This window comes from Chroicocephalus ridibundus, chromosome 2 (assembly GCF_963924245.1).
Source record: "Chroicocephalus ridibundus chromosome 2, bChrRid1.1, whole genome shotgun sequence".
NCBI classification, from domain to species: Eukaryota; Metazoa; Chordata; class Aves; order Charadriiformes; family Laridae; genus Chroicocephalus; species Chroicocephalus ridibundus.
This window is the reverse complement of record NC_086285.1, coordinates 42,463,150-42,485,910: the sequence shown is the minus strand read 5'-3', so window position 1 is coordinate 42,485,910 and position 22,761 is coordinate 42,463,150. Positions and strand designations below refer to the sequence as shown.

General features: G+C 41.2%; 1 protein-coding gene and 1 long non-coding RNA gene across 14 annotated transcripts in view; one reads left to right on the top strand and one right to left on the bottom strand.

Moving 5' to 3' along the window:
• Window positions 1-22,158, top strand: part of THRB (thyroid hormone receptor beta) — a 177,149-nt gene extending 154,991 nt beyond the window's left edge. For 8 of the 13 annotated variants that reach the window (XM_063325195.1, XM_063325194.1, XM_063325199.1 and 5 more), the window contains 6 exons: window positions 368-468; window positions 4,366-4,513; window positions 6,224-6,429; window positions 9,647-9,793; window positions 14,346-14,604; window positions 16,405-16,790. In XM_063325195.1, coding sequence (XP_063181265.1) covers window positions 368-468; window positions 4,366-4,513; window positions 6,224-6,429; window positions 9,647-9,793; window positions 14,346-14,604; window positions 16,405-16,646 — 1,103 coding nt within the window. In that variant the 3' untranslated portion in view covers window positions 16,647-16,790. Of the gene's footprint in view, window positions 1-367; window positions 469-4,365; window positions 4,514-6,223; window positions 6,430-9,646; window positions 9,794-14,345; window positions 14,605-16,404 lie in introns of all 13 variants that reach the window. The other 5 variants (XM_063325192.1, XM_063325190.1, XM_063325191.1 and 2 more) reach the window with 2 other exon arrangements.
• On the bottom strand, window positions 8,995-22,667 carry LOC134511365 (uncharacterized). Its single transcript, XR_010069868.1, has 3 exons — window positions 22,587-22,667; window positions 11,988-12,080; window positions 8,995-9,296 (listed from the first exon to the last, which is right to left on the bottom strand). It is a non-coding gene; the product is annotated as an uncharacterized LOC134511365 (long non-coding RNA).
• Window positions 22,668-22,761: the final 94 nt, after the last annotated feature.

The window sequence follows — 22,761 nt, the reverse complement described above, 5'->3', positions numbered from 1 at the left end:
TATATCGGGTTTTTTGTGAAACAGAATAGAGGAATATACTGTATGTCTCGCAGTTATTTTTTTATTCACATCAAAGCCTTTGAGGTAAAAATAAATATACTTATTTTTTCTGAGGTAGTATTTCAATAGAGAGCAATTGTGTTCCAGCTTCTCCCTCTTGACCAGTAGGCGCTGAAACAGTGTGAAACGTAGAAGATACTATAGATGATGTTTAAATAGTTCTGTAACATTGTTAGTATGGGCCTTTTATTCAGGAAATTTGGTGAGTTCAGATAGACAAGTGGATTTCAGTATAGTATTTTTATATCAAATGTATCTTATCATTTTATATTGAGTTTACATGCCACATCCTCTTTTTTCTTTACAGGGTATATACCCAGTTACTTAGACAAGGATGAGCTATGTGTAGTATGTGGGGACAAAGCCACCGGATATCATTATCGCTGCATCACTTGCGAAGGTTGCAAGGTAAATGGCACAGTGGGGAAGTGGGAATCAGAAATAGCTCTCCAGCTCCTCCATTATACAGACTTCCTGAACTGCGCTGTCAAATAAAACAAAGACAGATTAGAAGCGAATAAGAACATCCAGTACTGACGATAAGCCGTATCTGGCTATCCCACCACTCTTCATATGCATAAGGAATATAGTTGATTTTTGCAGTGTTTGCTTCTGAAAAGAAAACAAGAAATTTAGATTTTTGTTGTTGCTTTTTAACTGTTAGCTTTTACATTTCCATTTTTTAATGTTTCTTTGGCCATGTTCTCAGACAGTGTATATCAGCATACTCCCAGCAACTCCAGTGAAGCTGTTTATGCAACAGCTGAGATTCTGCCTATGGCCATGAAGAGTCTGTAGCGATTAACAGTGTTCCAGTGCCTCTCATCGTCTCCACGAAGAAGCAAAAATCAAAATCCCTTCCACATGCTCATACAACAGTAGCATCCATCACTTTGGGAAGCATTGACACCCAGTTAAAACAGTTCCAAAAAAGTTGTGACTTCTTTAACTTAAGCATATTGAAATGTGCTTTCAGCCCTAAATCGCATCTCCAAAGCTACATGCAAAATTAAAAAGGAGATTGCTTTGGGCAAGTAAATAAATAAAAAAAAAAGATTGAGTAACACAATCAGGCACATCTTACATGATTTCACTGCCATAAATTTGCCTGAGTAGCTTGTGTTCCTTTAAGAAAGCTATTCTTTGCTGCAGAAAATAAAAAATGATTATGTTTTTCTAAAGAAGTGGGACCACACATGTCATGGACTAGTGTCATGGGACTAAGCCACAAAAGCTGTATTCTGTTCATCCCCAAAGTCTGGAATATTCGGATCTGAGATTTAAGGTTTGGACTAGCTTTAGAGCCCCACATCACAGTAACTCTTGTGTTGAAGTAGCTCCATCAGTTGTACATCTTTGCCCTGAGTTACATTTATGAAATGCACACAGACCTAAATATCCCATGTATAGCAGGTTTGCGGTAATATCCATAATGGTTTTGTAGACATACACACATAATATGTATGAAAAAATATTTATATCTGAAAAAAAATGGATCTGAACAAGAGATTCTTACACATTTGCGTCCCATATACCAGATAATAACAATACATAAAATGTATTATTATGACTTAATTCATATATAATGAGAAGTAAGCGTCACTGTGGCATTATGAAATATCTTTTTGCTCCCAGCTGAACAGCTATATCTCTCACCAGCTTTCCTACTAAGGTTTTTGTTACTCCAACTGATGTATTTTTTTTTATGCCTACCAGCTATTTTAAAGATATAGCATACAAAATCTACTTTTATGTTCAGATACAGTTCTTTTGTCTCATGTACAATTTAAAATAATGCTTATGTGCACAAAGAACTGAGCTAACAATTTGCAAGAAGCAATTAATTTAATTCTCCTACTTAGAGTTGGCTTACAAACAGACCGTTTTGTTTTGGTTTATTGTTCTTGCAAATGTATCCATTGTAAAAGATGGGGTTGTTTTGTGTGGACAATTTCAATCCATGCCTTGGAGGATCTGCATAGATATTTCAAGTTGTATGATTTATCAGCAAAGTTATATGTAATCAATTCTCAATGAATTTGACATTAACTAGTTGCTTCCACTCAAAATCACTTTAATCAGGGCTGACAGCCAAAAATTTGCTTTGGCAAGTGCTTTCATGAACAAAGCATCCTCTCACACATGATTTCTGAAGAGTAAATTGTAAGGAATTTAAACACAAATAAACCGTCAGTGAGTTCTGACATCGCTGAAATATTTCTTGAGACGGTAGCCATTGGAACTATTGCTATATAGGTGCATAGTAAAGGAATTTAGGAAAGGAGTAGTTGCCTTACAATAAAATATGCTTTCTTTTATTGATGAAGTGTTTGGACAAATATCGAGAGCAACTTCCTTATCACATTGTATCCAGAGATGATCAAAGAGGATTTTTGCAAAAAGTTTCTGAGAAATGTGAAGAAATGGGAAGATGAAAAGTGCTGGTCCCAACAACAGGTGGTGAAGAGCCTTGCCATTGTAAAGCTAGAGCTTCGTTAAGACCCATGCAAGGTTTGGAAAACAGAAGTTCAGTGCCTCTTCCTGAGATTCATCAGAGATTTTTCTGTCTCTTGCTGTAACTAGAGATTACCCCGTGTCCTTGGTTGTCCAGAGCTGTCTTTGATGTTCAGGGAGGAGAGGGGCAGGTCCTGTCTCTAGGAATTCGTCACAGGGTTGAGAGTGGATCCAAATCCAGTTGTTGGGTAGATGAGAGTTTGAGACCTGATCCAAACCTTACATAAGAACATCTTGCCTCTGATTTCTTGGATTTTGGCTCAACTTAACAGGTTCCTGTCTTGCAAAGACTCACACGCATGCTTTATGCAACTCAGTTTAACTGATATTTCAGGTTTTTCCATTATCAAGGAAGAGAGAGTTGTACTCTTAGCTCGAGCTGGATCTTGTTAGATAAAACCCTAATGAGGACAAGGCTGTTTATTGTCTTCACTGGAGTTGGGAGCTCAAGCTGAAATACAGACTTATTAGTACTTCTTAATTCAACATTCTGTGTTAAAAGAAATTACACACTGCTATAAGATTTTACCGGGTGTTATTTAACATGATTAAAACCAGACATTTCGTCTAGTGAAGTGAAGAGACTATTCATTAGATAACATCTCAGCTGAAGAGAGTATTCATTAGGTAAAATCTCACTTGAATTTTGCAGTTGTTTTCACTGAAATCAAAGCCATTCACCAGGGTCCCAGCATGTTCTCTGTGTTGAGGTGGTCCCAAGCTGCATTGCTGAATGTAGACGGTCGCAAAGAATGGTGAAACTTGAAATTAAAGGGAAGTCTAAATTTCTTGCTTTACAGCCTATCTTGTCCATATCTTGCAGTCTTGGGAAGTTTATCCAGCTCTTGTGCAAGTCAATGAGAAAAGTCATGTTGAAATTCGTACCAGGATTAGGTCTGTAGTGTTCAGAGATAAATTCTTAGTTTTTTACCTAAGGCAGGGTCTATGTGTTGTATAAATCAGTGAATTCAGTGGAGCTACGTTGGTTCACATGAGCTTAGGATCTGACCCCATATCCATGTTGCAATTGCAATATTGATCTGTATTAGATAGATAGAAAGAAAGAAAGAAAGAAAGAATGAATTTGTATATAGAGGGATTTTTATTGGTCGTGTTTGCTTTGAATACAGAGGTCTGTGGTAAATACAAATTGAATCCTCTTCTCGGAAATACAGATAATTTTAAAATTATGGATCCATTACTTGGAGCAAAACTCAAAAGATTGTGTAAATTGTGTTTGCAAAATTCTTAGTCTTTCCCAGATTTTGTTGGTTTGTTATTTGTCTTTGATGGAAAGAAAGGAACAGAACTGTTTGTTCTTAACTCTTTAGTCACTCATACACACCACCATTCTTACTATTTGCAGAAGCTGCTCTTTAATTAAAAGTATGTATATGCCTCTTAATATCCCTCAAAATGATTATGCAATTTAGAAACGGGTACAAAATAAACTCTCTAGTTCAAATAAAAAAGGAATTTAACACACAGAAACGTAAGACTTCAAGAAGACACGTAGACAGCATTCGTCCCTCAAGACAGCATTACTTATGCCTTTACTTCCCTCAGATGTCTATATGTTTTCAGTTTTTAGGGAGGAAATGTTTTGTGAAACTCAGAAAAGAAACGCCATACACTATAAAACTAGTTTGTTCTGTTTCTCTTTGTGAGTTTCATGGCATGAGGTATGTTATCTTGCATACTTAGGTACATTCTTACCAAACAAAGTGGCTCCCAATTTTAAAAAATTGCACAATGCTAATGTTTTCCAATGTATTTATTTATTGCACTTAGGGTTTTTTTAGAAGAACCATTCAGAAAAACCTCCATCCAACCTATTCCTGTAAATATGAAGGAAAATGTGTGATAGACAAAGTAACAAGAAATCAGTGCCAGGAATGTCGCTTCAAAAAATGTATCTTTGTTGGCATGGCAACAGATTGTAAGTATATTTTTCTGTTTTTCTTTCTTTTCTCTTTTTTCTTTTTTAATGTGTTTGTTTGCTTAAAGTATGTTGATTGGTGAAGATTGTTGAAGTAGAGCACAATTACCAGAACTTTCTTGTTTTTAATAACTTGTACCGGAGAATTATGTTTATTACATCAAACCACTTTCATAGGGCTGTAATTTTTTGTTTATCCTTTGCCAGACTGCACCTTCTCCTGGCTTTACCAGGCTGAGTAACAGTAGGAATGTTCACTCTTTGCAGGAGAGGAGGGAGAAATGCATCTGGATGGACAGTTTGCTTTAGAAAAAAACATCTTGTTTAGAAAATTCTGGAGGATGTGAAATTGAATGTCATTGTATGAGTCATCCTGCAGTTGTTTGTTTTATTTTTAGCCCTGAAGAAGTTATCTACTGCAAAGAATTCGACTCTCATTCTAAAGAACTAGAACATATGGCTGTAAGATTAACCCTTAGGGGTCTTCTTTTCTTGCCGTTGCACAAGGATTTACACTGATAACGTCAATTAGTGCAAATGGGAGGAAGTCACATAAATCCCCCTGTGCGTTAATGTTAATGGTTGTTGCTAGCATAATCCTCTGCAGAAAAACTGACAGGAAAACAGGCCCAATAAACAACAGAAAAATACTCTAACTTGGTATTTTTCGTTGGTAATGTAATGTATAACAACATCTTCTGTCTGGAGGGAAATAGATGAAAAGACACAATTTCATTTTAGCCAGGTAGACCTTCAGGAGAGGGGCTGGATGCCTCTGGGTCACCAGTTTGCCCCAGCCTAGCCTGGTGCGGCAGGCACTGGTGAGCATCAGCCCCGCAGCGGCTGTGCAGAGCCAGAAGTTTCTCTGGGTCTGGTTCTGACCATCAGGTGCCAATACCGTGACGCTGGTATGGACTGTGTGGGCTGCACCTACGTACGCGCCAAAGGCGCTGTGGCTGAGCATGGCAGAGAAGGCTCAAGAAGGCTTTTTCACATCTTTGGGTGAAAATGTGTGAACAGAAGTGTGCAAGCAGGGCTTTCGGTGCACCTACCTGCCTGCCACCAGCTGCGGATCAGAACGGTCCTCCTCCGCTAAAACGGGCCAGCCTGTTCACGTTTGTACGGCAAACAGGATAAACTGTCAGCTCTTGGGGAATGCTACAGAACGGCACCATTTGTAGGGCTTACGGAAAGAGCCGAAGGGAAATTGTTTCTAAGCATGTCTTACAACAGCGAGTTGAGCCTCCTGTGAATAAGGACTCCAACTCTGTTAAATCCACGCTACCTTCTGCTGGCTTACAAGAACACATTCTACACAATTCAGAGCAGTGAGTGTGCCAATACTGCTTTAAAGAAAACAAAAGTGCGTCTTTCCCAACATGGACTACTCCAAGTCCATTAGAGGAGTGCTTTGTCTGAGTCCTTACAAAGCTTTTATGTTTTATTGATGGACTATAACACTGAAGGCAACAGTAGTATCCATTATGTTACCGGAAGGATAAGTCGTTCTTTGCAATCCAGGCTTCTGAGAAAATGAAGTTTGGAGAGAGAAATCAGAGAACTCTGTCAACTGTGTGTCCTACCAAAGTACTTCTTTACTGATTAGTTAAGGTGTTTGTAATGAATTAGTACCGCAGGCATAGAAAATACCAAAGTTTAGTCAACCTTAAAGAACTTCCTGTCATTTTTATATGCTTTTCCCCCTGCTAGTGGTGTTGGATGACAGCAAGCGGTTGGCAAAGAGGAAGCTGATAGAAGAAAATCGAGAGAAGAGACGTCGGGAAGAGCTGCAGAAAACAATTGGGCACAAACCAGAGCCAACAGATGAGGAATGGGAGCTCATCAAAATTGTTACTGAAGCACATGTGGCCACCAATGCACAAGGAAGCCACTGGAAGCAGAAAAGGAAATTTCTGGTAAGGACTGTAGCCTTTTACACTGCTCTTCGAGCCAGGTTCCTTTTTTCTTCTGAAGTCCCTTCCCAACATTGCAACCCCAAAGAGGATCTATCTGCCAGTGTATTGACATAAGTGAAAAATGGATTATTTTTAAAATTGCTACTTGCTTATTCTTGCCTGAAGCTCAGTGTTTGATCAGACGATGTATTTCAAAAGATAAACAGCATGTTGCTGAGTTAAGGCTCACCCAGCTGGATACTTTTCATGTACTATGATCAGGAAAAGTAGAAAAATCATTTCACTCCTGATTAACAGTAGTGGCAGTCTATAATGCGTACCATATCTTTTTTTATATATTGTATCTAAGGATAGTTGTCTTTATTAGGGACTAGCATACAACATATTGTAAGTGTTAAAACAATGTGAAGTTTTAGCTGAAAGCTGATACTTTTTATTAATAACTCGTGTTTTTTGCTCCCTTGTTCCAAAGTGAATACATTAATTAAAATAAATTTGGCAAAGAAAAGTTAATTTCAGTGAAAGCAGGATGATACATACATAATAGCACTGGGATTGCAGACTACAAAATGACTTAAGTTTTCAGCCTATAGCCAAGGATCAGAAAATAAATGGTGATTTATGATGCTCAGCCTTAGAAAATGATTTATTTGATTTTTCTAAATTTTTAAAGGAAATAAGTACAGAATACAAAATGCTTATATGGCAAGAAAGAGGGTTTATAGACTTCATGTCAGGAATACACAGGGGTCGTAACAGTTCGTGTATACTAAATCAGATAGAGAATGTTCATTTTTTTGCCAGTCTAGGCTCCTGCTGCCTAATTCACCATGGGAATCTCGTCCCACTGTTAAATCGCTAAGAGAAATTATATATTCAAACCAGCTGATCCCTTTTGTAGTGTTTTCTTAATTCCAGTGGCACTGTCTAACTTTCTATGTGAATGGCTGCATGTTCGTGGTAGCGTGCAGTCAGGAAACCACAGTCAGTGATCACTGGCAAGAAGCAGCAGAGCACTTCCCAGTGGTGCTGCACAGCAAGGTTTGCGGCGCTGGTTTTGGCAGACCAAGAAGCAGCTGCAATAGTGCGTTTGGTTACTTGGGCAGGAGTGCGGTTCTTCCAGTATCTCCTCATTTGGGATAAAGTACGGGGAGCTTGAGGTTCAGGCTGGGAATGAGGACACAGGCAGAAAGCTGGTAGGGACTGGGCTGCATAAAATGTGGTCATTGAGGGACTTCAGGCTCTGGAGACAGTCACAGCAGAGGGGGACCCTCCAACAAAGGGTGCCCAGAGGCAGGACATGAGGTGGTGTAATGACAGGGCTATTGGGAGAGGGGAGGGATAGGGCAGAGGCAGGGGTGGCGGCTGTAACGGATGGTTCAGAAACCAGCTCTGACTTCCACAGCTGGTTCCTAGGCCAGACCAAGCTGCTCTCAGTGCAGCCCTTGATGCAGGGCCTCCTGGTTCTTTGCAGTCCTCACATGCTGAAGCCCAGTGGTTTCAAGGCAAGCATAGGGAGCACACTGACACCTTGCATGAGCGCAGAAGGGAAAGCCCAGGATGACCTGCCAACCCCAGGTGGAAGGGCTTTGAAAGCCTCTGCCAGAAGCTGTTGAAGAGCAAGAGGAGCTGACTGCACGCCCCAGGAGCTGTGAGTCAGTCCTTAGGCAGCTGAGGCTGGTTCTTCAACAGCAGGAGCTCCTTTGAGGTCTGGATCTCTTTTCCTATTGAGGTGAGTTAGGTGGCAAGGGCTCTCCAGTTGCATGCCCTTCTGGAGCGCATTAGCTTTAGCTAGTGATCCTGACTTCTTTTGGCTTTCCCAAGAAAATAATGTTCTCTCTTTTTCTCCCTAACAATGTTATGTGTGGTTTTAAGCATTTGGTCTTCTTGCTTGGAAGTGATGAAGGTTGTTTATCATGAGCACACAGACAATGTGGTTTAGTTTCCCAAGATTCAGGGAGGGAGGGATCCTAGAACTGGGATTACTTAAGTGTTTTAGTAGGAACCATCAGATAATTGAGCCCAGTCCTCTTCATTGTTCCTTTACAATTGGTGCTTGCTTTATTAACGCATTGCTGAGCTTTTTCTTGAAAGAAGTTAGATTTGGATTCAGATTTGTGACAGAGCTGTGGAAGGATCTTTTATGATGTGTTGCTCTAAAAAACGGGTGAGCACAAGTTTTTATTATAGACAGCACTTTCAGCACCATCCCTCTTTAAGTGCCCTTGTGTAAATGTCATTAAGTCCATCAGTCTTAAAGGCCTTCTTCTCTGGGTGTTATCCAGTTTTTGTCTCTCTAACAAAGTGGAACCTCTGCATGGTGGTTGGCAGGTCTTCTATAACTGTAGAGCCATGCTCAGCAAACAGAACAGCTTTGATAGACCTGATTTTAAAATACATGGTAACATTGATGAGCTGTCATAAAATCAGGTGAACAAGTTGAAGTGCAGTTGGAATAAAAAAAACCACTGCTCGCAGATTCTGCTTGAGTCTACTTCATTGTATATCCCTCTTGAAATACTCAAAATATTATTTTTTTTCTCTCTTGGGGAAGTGTTGGGCTGAAGTCACGCAGAAGGTGATTTTCATCCAAAATTTTACCCAGACAAGTTCAAATTCTAGTCATTTTGTGCAGACTAGCTCTGGGTTAGCCCATTCTTAGTCATCAGTTGGTTTAGCCTAGTTTTGGAAAGAGGCCTTGGCAGTTGCCTGGAGCTCTGTGATACCAGGCAATCTGTTCTTGGGAAGATTTCAGAATTTTGAGTAGGTGAAAGAGCCCAATTCTGCAACGTTCTGAGCATCTTCTCAGGGGTGACAAGTCACCTCAACTCCCTTCACTTTTAGAGAAACCTGAGAGTTCTCAGCACCTGTAAGAAATAAGAAAGTGCCTGTAGTTTTAAGAAAAAAATGCATAGGCTACACCCATAAAATATTCAGATACGGGCACAAGGAAGAAATTACATGTGCAAAAAAATGCAGCTGCCCACACAGGATGGGTAGCAACGTGCCAGTCATCCATTTCTCTGTGCAGTCACCTCTTTCACAAATGCCTTGCAAGCAAATTCACATTTTGTGGTGTAACGGGCATTACTTACAAAGTGAATAGCGTTATTTTTTATTTTAGCATATCTTCCTTTGCCAAGCAGGACTTTTTGGAGTATAAAATACTTGCTCTAAGATAGATTATTCCTTTAAATATCTTTCTTCGTATCCTTAGCCAGAAGACATTGGACAGGCACCAATAGTTAACGCCCCAGAAGGTGGGAAAGTGGATTTAGAAGCCTTCAGCCAGTTTACAAAAATCATCACACCAGCGATTACAAGAGTGGTGGATTTTGCCAAAAAGTTGCCTATGTTTTGTGAGGTAAGAAAACTTCCTTGCAGTCCTCATTTATATGCCTGTTGTTGAAAACTATTCAAAGCACTCCTGGCATGGAACTAAAAAATTCACTATGTTTAAAATCAGAAAAATTAAAGAGACTCAAAATAGATGGAACTAGAATCATCTGGATTTTTATGAGTTTGCATTTTCCTGTGAATACTGAAATCCCGATTTTGTTCATCTGGAAGTCCTCATGGTTTGTTAGGGACTCGAATATGTCTTTAGAGGTGGCCTTGAACAAAGCAAATGGGCAAAAAGAGACTGTCTAGAAGCATCTTTGATACATTTAATTAGATCTTCCAGCACACAGTTCCCTCTGTGCTTTCTGGCCCCTTGGCAGGTGCAGTATCGTGGAGTTGGGTCTATGCAGTAACTAATTCTTCCAGTTCAGGAAAGCATCCCTTTCCAGGAATGGCACTTGCCTCATTATGTTCCCGAGGCATGCTTTTCCTAACGGGGAGGTTGTGCATAAAAGAGTCTGTAAAAGTAATGGACTATCACTCCAGGTCGATACTCACATGTAAAATATACAGTAAATAGACTTGGTTGCACATAAGGAATACAGAGACCCTAGGCTGATCTCATTTGCACTGAGGTGTCATTTTTATTGCAGGACCAGATGCAATGGCTCATGATATTTTTTTCCTAATTTAAAAAATGTTATCAGAATGGCAGCCTGATACAATGTTTCAGTCTTAATAATCTTACTCATTTTAAGTCTTGCGAGTCCCTTCGGATCCACAACCATGGGATTTTTAGTATGAAAATATCCCACATCCAGCCATGGAAGGATGCCTGCCTGCTCGCCCACGCTGCAGAGCAACACTTGACTCTGCTGGTGAAATGCCAAGTGAATGACATTCAAAATAGGAGTGACCATTATCAACGAGTTCATCAGGCTCCCTAACTCGGGAGCAGTGTTTCCTCCTAATAACTAAGCACCAGTGAGGAAGGACGTTTAAGGCAGCCATAGCATTTTACTCTTGTGTGGCTGGCAGCTTTTCTTTAAGGTCAGTCAAGGAGAACTATTTATGTCCTCTGGCACCTACAGAACAAGAAGTAAATACCAATAGTTGGCATAGTGTAAATAGCTCTCCCTGGCTAACCTCAGCATTGGCTCCATCAGCCAAGAAAGCATGAAATAGTGGTCAAGCATGAAGATTATAAAATACAAGGAATGTGTCCATAGATCAAGAGGCCCCCGGAGCATTCAGTGTCTGACAGAATCTGTCTCCTCTGATTTGGCGTTTGTTGGTAGGAAGTCGCAGTGACATACCAAGGTAGCCTTTTTAATTTAGAAAGCTTTGCCAGTCACACACAGACTGCAGTGCCCATCTGACATCTCCTACCCCTCCTGGCTACCATGGGCCCACTTGTGTCAGAGCCGGGCAGGAAGCATGGATGAAGAACTCAAGGCGTCGTTGGGCATGACCTCTGTAGGTTATGCAGCTCAGCTAGGACATGCTTTGTTTTCAGCTGAGCCACTGTGTAAACCTGACACCTGTATACAGCAAGGTCTGATGGCAGAGTGAGGGACAACTCCTGAATGCAAAGGTATAGGACAGCTGTCCTCCGAGCTGTCATATAGCTCCTGCTGTAGCATAAAGAAAATGACAAATGTTTCCCCTTTTTGAAGTGCGCTGTCTTCTTAACTTTATTTCATTTATGTTTTTTAACCCATATCTTTTCTCAGAAGCAACACTGTGTGGGCTGTGTGTTTGTTTATGGGAAAAAGCCCTCCTTTCTCCCATCGGACCTGCAGAGCATTTAAACATTATCCTGGTTTTTAATTTCCACAGATTCTCAGGCTGAGAGTGCAGTAAATCTCAATGTAGGAGGGGCAGGGCCTCTCACATATCCACAGCCCCTTTTCCTTCTTTCTCTCTCCTTTGGACACATGCACAAGACAGCAGAGCAGTTTGAGTGCCCAGCTTAGTTCACGTGCATCCAGTGGCCTGTGCCTCAAAGCAAGAATCTAGCCCTGGAGTAATTGAAGTACAAGAAAAACTCATTTCCTTCTCAGCATTTCTGCTGTTGTTTCCTTCTTGCATTCCCTTCTGCTTAGAAAATGAAGATTGAGGGACACTTAATGAGTCTGATGTGAGTTTAGGTGTCACAGGCATCGGTGGTTCTTGGGTAAGGCTGTGTAAATACCCTTCTAGGTATCTCAGCTCACCTCAGCTGCATGGTGCTGCGTTACACATGTGATGGCTGCCAGTGTCTCCCACCAAGGTGAGCACCTCAGGTTCCCGCCTTTTGCTTTTTCTCCCTGCAGAGAGAGAAGGAAAGGACAACACGTGGCACATAATCAGTCACATTTGTTGACCCCAGTCCTGGAAGGTGCTCTGGTAGCAACACTCAGGTGGTGAATCTAGTATTGAAACCTGCATAGTCAGGAGCAGGACTGACATTCAAGACCCCTGTCTTTGGTAACTGCTGCTACTGGCAGATAAGACCTGTGGCCTGGCATCCGTGAAACAGGTGTCCTATGTGTCCTATGTGTCCTTCAGAATTAGGAAAGCAGATGAAGGATGGACATAGTCAGATCACCACTACCTTAAGGAAGTTTTAAGGAGGTGCAAGTAGGAAGAGAAATGCTCATGAGTTTAATGGCTCACTAATAAAACAGCTGAAGCGTCATGAAATATCTTCCCTACTGTTACCTGTCTGTTTCTCATTCACCATTCTTCCTTCTCCTTAGTCTTTTTTTCTTCATTTCTCTTTTCCCTTCTCCCTTCCTTTCTTTCATGTCCCCTTTTTCTCTGCAGTTACCTATTCCAATATTTCTTTGTGGTTGCTGCCACACATCTTTTTCTTTTTTTTTTTTTTTAATTATTTTTATTTCTTACTCTGTGTCTTTCCCTACTTCAGTCTCAGCAGCCCAACAGTGGCGTCATTGTTGGGTAGCGAGACTACCACTGTGCCTGTGCAGCCTTCCCCGTGCTGCTGCTGAGCTGAGTGTGATCCGCAGAGAAAGTGATTTGCCCTGAACAGGATGAGTCATTTTTCTTCTGTATCAAATACTTTACACCTGAAGTTGGCATTGCTGGGAAAATAGTTGCATGATTCAAATCATTTTTCTGTCTGGGGCTGGCTTTGTGCTTAAAACTCTTCTCTAACAGGCAACTGCTTTCTACTTGCATGAGGTAGCTGGCATCCACTCTACATCATTTTACACCAAATCAGTATACTTGCTTTGTGAGTACACAGCTGCCATGTAAATCTGTAGTTGGTAGGTTTTCTGTGTTCATTTTGAATTGCAAATCAGGTAAATATAACTTTATATGAATCAGAAATTGTTGGATTTTTGCTTTCTTTCAATCCAAGTAGTAATGAGTTGCTTTTTCATATACGTGACCACTTTGTTCATTTAGTGACAGTCTCAAAATAGTCTTGGTGGTTTTTGCTATCATTGAATTACCTATGAAAATATAAAGACATGCTTCTGTGCTTCACAGAGCACATTCTCCTCATGTGTCAGCATCCTGGTGACACTCTATAAATACAGAACCTACGTTCACCAATTCAGACAGCTTAACTTTTTTTAACGTTGTAGAAAAGACAGGTCTAGCCACGTGCCCTGAAGATCACGGCTTATGCACCAGCATAAAAGCTGGACCTGTACCATAGATTTTCTGTCTGTCCAGCCATAATCTAGGGAGTCTAGGCAGATCAGCCTTCGTAGGCTAAATATAGCTTAGTAAATGCTCTGTTGTTTAAATGAGCAGTGAGAATTAAGAGCACACGCCCTATTGATCAAGGGTGTCTCTTCTAGCTACAAAAATTTATTTCATTCCTTTTATTTAAAAAGCAGTTCACTCCTATGGACCTTCCCAAATGTTTTTCTTTTCCTCTGGTCAGGTAGGAAATAAGCATGGCTGGCGGTGAGTTTAACTGGCATGGCTGAGGTCTGTACCAACCCCAGTTATAGTTTATTCTGTTTGCTAAATTGTAAGCTGAGGGAGTAGAAGAGAGAAGGGTGAGCAGCTGAGAACAGTGACCACTTCAGCCATCTCAGTTAGATCCACCCCTGATGGGAGACAAAGCTAACAGTATATGCCACCACCAACCTGGCACCTGACAGGTCTGCTTCACCCTCCACACGTTGTGAAATGTTATTCAAAATGGAAAGCTACGTTCTTAGGGTTTATTGGACTTAACTTTATAATGCTCCCACAAACTGAGTGATCCCATGGAGAGCAGCACTTCTGCAAGTTGGGTCACTTCATTTCAGCATCTGAACCAGCTTGGTTTGCTTTGAGTCTTTTGCCCAGGACCACTTGGCTACTGCTGTGTCATCACTAGATTTCATAAGAGTGTGTGTGGATGTTAACCTGCCGTCAGTTTCTGGACACAGGAATGTGAGTCTTGGAGGTTTCTGCGGTGCACTGGAACTAGTCGGTCAGCAGTGTGTTTGGAGGGTAGTGTCCTGTGGTGTGAACTGCAACTTCATGCTCATGGATTTAATGTAGTTGTAAGACCAACTCGGTTTGAAAAGCACATGTTTTTTCTTTACTGTTTATAATTTCTGCAGCTGCCATGTGAAGACCAGATCATCCTTCTGAAAGGCTGCTGTATGGAGATAATGTCCCTCCGAGCAGCAGTTCGCTATGACCCCGAGAGTGAGACTTTAACACTAAATGGGGAGATGGCGGTGACAAGGGGCCAGCTGAAAAATGGGGGTCTTGGCGTAGTGTCTGATGCCATTTTTGACCTGGGCATGTCTCTTTCTTCATTTAACCTGGATGACACCGAGGTTGCCCTTCTTCAGGCTGTTCTGCTCATGTCATCAGGTGAGAACAGAAATCTGTTGGGACTCCAACCAATTTGAAACTCTTTAGCCTTTTGTCACAAGCCTCTTTTTAAAAGAAATGGGTATGTTAGATCGTAGAATTATAGAATCATAGAGTGGTTTGGGTTAGAAGTGACCTTAAAGATCATCTAGTTCTAACCCACCTGCCATGGTCAGGGACACCTCCCACTAGACCAGGCTGCTCAGAGCCCCATCCAGCCTGGCCTTGAACACTTCCAGGGATGGGACATCCACAGCTTCCCTGGGCAACCTGTTCCAGTGCCTCACCACCCTCACAGGAAAGAATTTCTTCCTAATATCTAATCCAAATCTCCCCTCTTTCAGTTTAAAACCGTTACCCCTTGTCCTATCGCTCCACTCCCTGATAAAGAGTCCCTCCCCATCTTTCCTTTAGGCCCCTTGTGGTGCTGACCAGAGTAATGTGGGAGAAATTCTCTCTCAAAATCCCAATGCAGCTTAGAACTGGTTTGGTAAGCACTAGGAAAAAAAAATCAGGGTATACAGAAAGATGGGCATGAAAGTGGCTTTGGTAACACACCTTGCTCGTTTTAGATCTCAGAGAGGAGGCAGGGATGATCATCAGGAAAAAAAACAGATGTGGCTCTGAGCCAATTTGCCTTGAATGAAAAACTGATAATTTAGAACCAGCTGTCCTTAAAATAAGTTCCCTTTTCCCCTAGGTACTGTCAAGCGCTGGGTGGGAAGTTCGTACACATTTCCATCAGTCTCATATGCTTAGCTTGACCTGCCTTCTTGTTTCCCTACTTAACACCACCACCACTTGCTAATGGGCATTTGAGAGCTGTGCTGTTTCCCCACACTGGGACCATTTGCAGCTGGTCTCTTGGTGGTGTCACACAGAAGCCACACAGACCATTTCATATGATTTCCAGAGTTTCATGCCTTCTTAGATCGAGTATGTTTTCAAATATGCTTCCACTGACTGTGCCAGCCCAAAGAGGAAATTCCATCCTTGGGCAGTGGCAGATTTGGCAAGGTTTTGTTTTAAGACCACTTTGAAGATTGGGCACTGAATAACAATACACAGACAGTGATCTACAAGCATTAACTGCGTCTGAGACAGAAAGGTTTCCACATCAATCACAGCACCTGACCTTCCCAATCAAAACATTTTGATTTCTTTTTAGTTCCCTACACAGTGATACACGAGTAGGGGTTTCAGAAGGCAGTTCAGAGGACCTGCTTTTCCAGAAGTGTCTCCTGAAGAGTGACTTGTGAAAGGAGCTTTCCCAGCGCCCATCTGGGTGCCGATTCAGACCATCAGCCAAACTTTTGGCCTTTGCTGTTCCTCGGTGCTCCATAACAGTTTCCTTTGCAGCTCACCTATGGATCAAATCTTGATCAAAGCATTGGTCAGACTGCAGAGAAACAGATAGGAAAGAACTATAATTTAGATATCTGACAAGGAATTTTTTTTAGTTCTTTATTAGTTGTTTTACAGAAAGGTATAGATAGAAGCCTTAGCTGAGATCAAGGATCTGTTGCTTTAGTCACTGTAAGGAAACACTTCCCAAACAGCTATACTCTAAATAGGCAAAGCAGGCAAAGGATGAAGAAAGGAAGGATTATCTCCTCATCTTAACACGGATAGTACTGATAAGTGAGGTGTCCAGAGTCAAAGAAGTTGTTTGTGGCAGAGACAGATGTCCTTGGTCTCCATCCTTTCTTTACTAACAATAGAATTGTCCTATTTTTCCTGATTTATGATCAGGAATTCATTAAAGTAAATAACAATAATTCCGCTTCTTTGTACCTACAGATCGCCCAGGCCTTGTTTGCGTCGAGAGGATAGAAAAGTGTCAAGAGGGTTTCCTCCTGGCATTCGAACACTACATTAATTACAGAAAACACCATGTTTCACACTTTTGGCCAAAACTGCTGATGAAAGTGACAGACCTGCGAATGATCGGAGCCTGCCATGCCAGCCGCTTCCTGCACATGAAGGTGGAGTGCCCCACAGAACTCTTCCCTCCGTTGTTCCTGGAAGTGTTTGAGGATTAGAGAGACTGGAGCGGTTCTCCGCACCCCCCGTCGCACTACTGGCTGTCATTTCATCCCATTGCCCGGCTCTTCTCCCCTCTGTTTCTTCTTCTTCTTCTTCTTCTTCTTCTTCTTCTTCTTCTTCTTCTTCTTCTTCTTCTTCTTCTTCTTCTTCTTCTTCTTCTTCTTCTTCTTCTTCTTCTTCTTCTTCTCATTCTCTTGTTTCTTGAGGCGGGGTTGGGGTTTTGTTTGGGTTTTTGTTTAGGATTGCTGGGGGGCCGTTGTATACACATGGATGAAAACATCCTTTTAATGCGGGTACTTGTGACTATTGCAATTTGTTCTTCAGTCCTTTGATGTGAATGCTTTGACAGCTTAACAGTGAAAATACAAACAGACCAGTCTCATTCACCAGCACTTGCGTGGTCACCAGCTCACACACATCATTGCTTGGAAGATATGGGAGAGAAATTGAAATGGCAGAAAATAAATTGGCCTCCAAGTTAAAACAGCTATTGTTAATTTGACCCTGGCAATTCTGTCTAGTATTACCTCATTTTGCAGGGCACAAGAGAGCAATTCATGAGATGAAATTTCTAGTCTTCGCGGTTGTTTCTATTGTAACTATCACCATTATGGTCTAGGATCTTCATCATCATCAAGATCCCATCATTATCTGAGGATTGTTCCAGCAGACACGGCTTAACTGTGCCCCATAAATCAAGTACTTAAAATAATGCAGAGTGTTAGAAGGGACTGACTCTTTTTTTTCCATGTGTATAAGAAAGTAAGATCCTTCGGTTTTTACTACATTTGAACTCCAGGTAACTTCACTGGAAGGTCTGTTGCGGTCAGGAGGGGAATTTGATCCTCTGAGGTGCTTTTCCTGCAAGTGGAGAGGTCTGCTTTTCCTGAGGTGCATGGAAAATTCGTCACTCTAAAGGAGAAGGCTCTCTGTCAGGATAGCAGGCTTTCCTCGGAGTTATTCAGGGATGTGAATGATCACAGAATGAGGACAAGGAGAACGAAACATACGGGGTGACCTTCAGATGGGACAGAAACCAGCTGTGTTAGTAACAACACTCAAGACTGTACAGCTTTATCCCAGTAATACAAGTAGTGTTGCTTGGCAGTAATCTTTTGTTTTATATATATATATAAAGTTTATATGCACGTATATATATAATTTTATATATATATAACTACAAATCTTCAGCAGATGTCTTAAACATTTTCCCATATTTTTATCTTCTCCCTCTCTCCGTCTCTCACCCTCTCCTGTGCGTGTGTGCGTTTATATGTGTTGATCAGCTAGGTTCTCTCTCTTTGGTGTCTGCGTGTGTTCCGTTTGGCTAGATTCTCTCTTGATTCCTTTAATTTATTTCCACTAACTGCACTAGCAGGAACTGAACGGAGCAATGACAGGATGTCCTGCTGCCGAAACCTGCAAGCCAGTACTCACAATCCTGGAATGTTTGGGGGCCGGTGATGAGGGCATTATAGGAAGAGGTTCCTCTCTGTCATCCATCTCCATGCAGGGGTGTTGTCCCTGGGTTTTTTTTAAACTTGATATTAAACCATTCTCTGAATTTGTATGATACATCAAAAGCATCCTTCTGTTCTTCCTGGGAACCAGAGTCTTAGTTCACGTATTTCGCACTTCCTCATACCCCACGTTCTTTTGTGTTGTGCATTCATTTGTACCAGTTTCTTTCTCTGCTATTTATTGATACATTTGCCTGGCAAGTCAGTGGGCATTGTTAGGGTGGATGTTTTGACTTGGAAAGTTCATGGCCCATATCTAAACCCATATGTTATGTGTTTATCCCCTCATGAAAGTATGATACTCAGGAAAACTTACCTTGTAGGTGGAACACAATGTGTGTGTGTCAGGGGCTAAATTCTTTCCTCCTCTCTTTCCCTACATCATCGATAAAACATCTGGAGTGCTATTGGCTATGTTTTCAGGGACATGGAATCTTGTTCTCCCTGTTCTTGATGCACCTGTGATCAGTTGTGAGCGCTGATGTTATCACTTAGGGGTTTGTACCCATCATTTTGTGAGAATATAAAACAAAATGGGATGTATAGGGATGGTTTTTTTGCAGGTAGAAAGGAAGACAGACCATTGGAAATTTGTTCCTAAATGTTTGCTGAAGTTGAAGAACCTCTGTTGTGGGCTGTGTTTGCTCCATTTCAAAGCATATGTCTTAACAACATCAGTCTCTATCCAAAATCCTTGTAGAGCACTGCGTCCTGGGGACAAGGAGTTAGAAACTTTCTAGCTTTTTGGAACGAGAGGCCAGACAATGTGATGAACTCGCGTGTACTCATGCAGAATCTCAGATGAGCAGCATCCATAATCAGTCAGTCAGTCAGAGCAGTGAAGAGTGCTAAATACCTGATTTGGCGCTGGCTTGGTAGGGAACTGATAGCATATATGGAAAGCAAAAAACCAGCTAATCCGTTACTTGCATCTATACCCACAATGGCTTGCAAAGAGAAAAGAAATGTGCGTGTCTTTTGGAGTTCTGTTCTGCTAGAGATCTGAGGATGGCGTTCCTCCTGAAGCCAGTTCACATATCTCACCTGGTTGCTAAACGTGAGCTTGAGTTAGCGTACAAGTTTTGACTGTGCTGCAGATGAGACCCGGGAGAAAAAACATGACATTTCTCTTAGTAATATTCCCGGTGATCTCACTACTACAAGGTCCATGATGCTTCATGTATTTTTCAGAGCTTCAGTTCCTGGAGTTGTGCTGCTGCTTGAGAGGTTCAGTCTGTCATTAAGGTCAACAATTCTTATCCTTTGGGCGACCAAAAAAATCAGTAGCCTAAACGTTAATTATTCAGATGGGAAGTCACTATCCAACAGGGATTTAGCTCGTAACTACTGAGGCCCTCACAACTGGCTTTTGAACACTTGGGATTGTTAGGACTACATTAATAAAAAAATAAATAAAGATCAGAGGTTAGGAAAAAAGTTAGTTACTGGATTGACTTGGGGAAGCAGCAAGAGATGAAAGAACTTGAAGTGCTCTGAACAGAACTGCAGTTTGAGACAGTGCTGAGAATTAACACTTTGCACACTGGCTGCTGTAAAAATCATTGCTCATACAGCAACTTGTCCCCAAGGTCTACCTGGCAAGTTACAAAGTTTTCAAACACAGCCTGCATAAATAGTTGTCTGAATTCGGGCAGGTAAGCTGCATTTAGGCATCCGAGCTAATGGTCTGGCTTCCCAAGATGCTGATGCTGTTTGGAGTTGTGGTTCATCAGGGTTCAGAAAAATCAGGCCTCTTTCCTTAGGTGACTGCAGATGGACTGAAGTGCCTAAAATCAGGCAACGACTTTGACAGGTTTGGCAGTGCTTTAAGCAGAAAGGACATATGTCAACATACTTTTCTAGCTTTTTAGGTAAGTTGGAATCTGGCACTGATTAACAGAGGGGGATTAGTAGTATTCCTCAATTGAAAACTAAGACCAAGCTCTTAGTTTGACACATTTGATGTACTGACATCTAATGGCCTCTGATCTCCTGTCAGTCTTACTTTGTGTGATTTCATTGACTCCCTCAGTACGACTCCTGATTTATATGATCACGAGAGCAAAACCAGAACACACGAGGGTGATCTTGTAGACTCTTACCAGTGGATACTGACCTCAGTCCTACAAAGACAGACTTGCTGTTAAATATTGGTGGTCTCAAGGGGTTGAGCCACTGGATTGACCATCTGAGTGGCAGACGTCAGTGCTGCAGTCAGCACCCTTTGGGGTAACTGGCCTTTTGAGTGAAATAACGAACGTGCACTTTCCAGTGCAGTCCAGAGTCTCGTTTCTGATGGTGCCATGTAACTCTCACGTTTCCTTTGTGGTCTACGTGTGGGTCTTGCGTAGAAGGTTCTTCCTGTCAAACCTGATTGTCACCGTCCATGGTTTTGCCCTGAGTAACACGTGCATTTAGATACTCATTTCATGTGTAATCTCAGTTAAGTTATGATATTTATAATGACATATATAGTGCGTGATAATGATTTTTGTTTACATTCTGCCAAAATGTAGACGTTAGAGTTAGACCTCCAAGGTCCAAAATCATCCTTGAGCAGACTGCTTGCTTCTTCAGAGGCAGGCATCAGGAAGAGGAAAAAAACTGTCCAGAGAGACCATTTATATCAGAAATCTGCCAAGACAGGGCTGTTGATCACAAGCGGAGCATGTCGTTGCTAGTGATGTATTTTTATGCTATGGAACTCTAACCTGTATGTGTCATATTGACTTTTTGCTGCATGAATCATAAATTATAAAAATCAGTCTTACGGTTTTGAGATGTAGCCAGCATTCCTAAGGCTAAACCTTTTTCATTGACAGAATCAAAATCCACAACCAAGGAACGTATTCCTCTCGCTGTGAGAGCGATTGAAAGTGTTCAGCATTTTCACAAAGGAAGAGGCGACCGGACCTCTTAATGTGTCTTGTTATCGTGATCATCTGGAAATGATTGCCAGACGTTTCCTTTTGATACAGCAATGAAGTGATCCATATTTAAATTTTATAGAGAGAATTTTATTCTAGTGTGATAGAGATTTATTTTCCACTTAAAAGACTCGAAGCGGTGTGAGCACATTTTTTTACTATGGTATATTTTTGCTTTAAAATTAAAAACAAACAAAAAAAAAAAGGTTTGGCCTTATCACGAAGTTTTAGTGTGTCGTATAGATGTTAGCAAATGCAAAGAGTAAGCATTATTTGTGTGTATCCACATTGACTGATGTCGCCTTCAAAAAGCAATATTGTGCAGGTAATAAGTTGTTTGTGACTGTCCATTGCACAGTTTACCTTCTTCAAAAGCTAACCTTGTTTATGCACAAGACAATCAAATGTAAATCTACATCAGCATCCGGGTGTAGATTAAATTTATGTAAATTACTGAGCACAATGTAAAACATTAAAAGACACTTTATTTAATTACACATTTAATGTTGGTAAAGATAGTATCAGGGCATGAACTAGCTGACATACTGTAATTTCTTTTTCTCTTTTCCTACTTCCTTAGCACTCTTCAGTTTTAGTTTGCTCATAAATACATCAAATTAGGCATTCATAATTTTTTTTTTTAAGAGAAGGGTGGTGTTTGGGGTGTTTATTTGTTTTTATGAAGTTGGTTGGGAGGACTTCTTACTTTGTCTATGAGGTTTGTGGGTTTTGCTTATTTGGCTTATTTTTTTATATCAGTTTCGTGCCCTGAGGGTAAGGCAAACATTACACCGTACAGTAAAAAACAAAGTACCTTGGATGATGTATTTTTTTGCAAACAGTGTTAAGAGTTATGCTAGATTGGTAATATTTTTTCAGCCTGAAATATATTAAAAAAAAAAAAATCTGTGATCACAAATGTTTTAAACTATCTAAAGAGAAAATTTGTATATTTGGGGAAGAAAATAATTTTTACATAGCTTTTGTATGCAGATATTAAAATGTAATTATGAATATAGTGGGCATAGATAACTGTGTAAGCTTGACTTCTAAAAAAGAAAAAGCTTATAACTGAAAAAATGGTCCTGGTGTCTCCTTCTCTTTTCTCGCAGGCTCTTTTTGGCAGCTCTGTCGCACACTTCCAAGCTGCTGGAATGGGAAAAGTAGGACCCCGAGCACAATGTTGTATCAGCTCTAACCTGTTCACGTTTCTACCCTCCTTCTAATCCCTTTCATCACCCACTTCATATCTTATCTCCTCTCCTCCCCTCCCTCGGGCACCCAGCCAAAGGTTTTCACTTCCCCACTGTTCACATCAGCCAAACTTCATTCCCTCCAGTGAACTGGCTCTTGATTTATGTCTCGCTCAATTACATTTTTTATGGGAACGCCCTTTCTTTCCTTCTCCGTTCCCAGTCTAGACAGGGATGGTGTGACAGGAGCAATAGGCTTCCCCTCTCTTCGCACTTCCCGTACCTCAGTCTCCTACCTTTGGAGAAGGTCTCCTTGTTCAGCTGGTCTCTCTGTTCTCATGTTCCTTTGCAGTTTTCGTTTCTACTCCAAGTCTTTCATTCCCCTCAGGAAGAAAAGCGAGACCTAGAGCCTGGATCCAAATTCGCTTCTTAACCTCTCCCAGGTGGGAAACCTGTTTAAGGCTGTTGCTT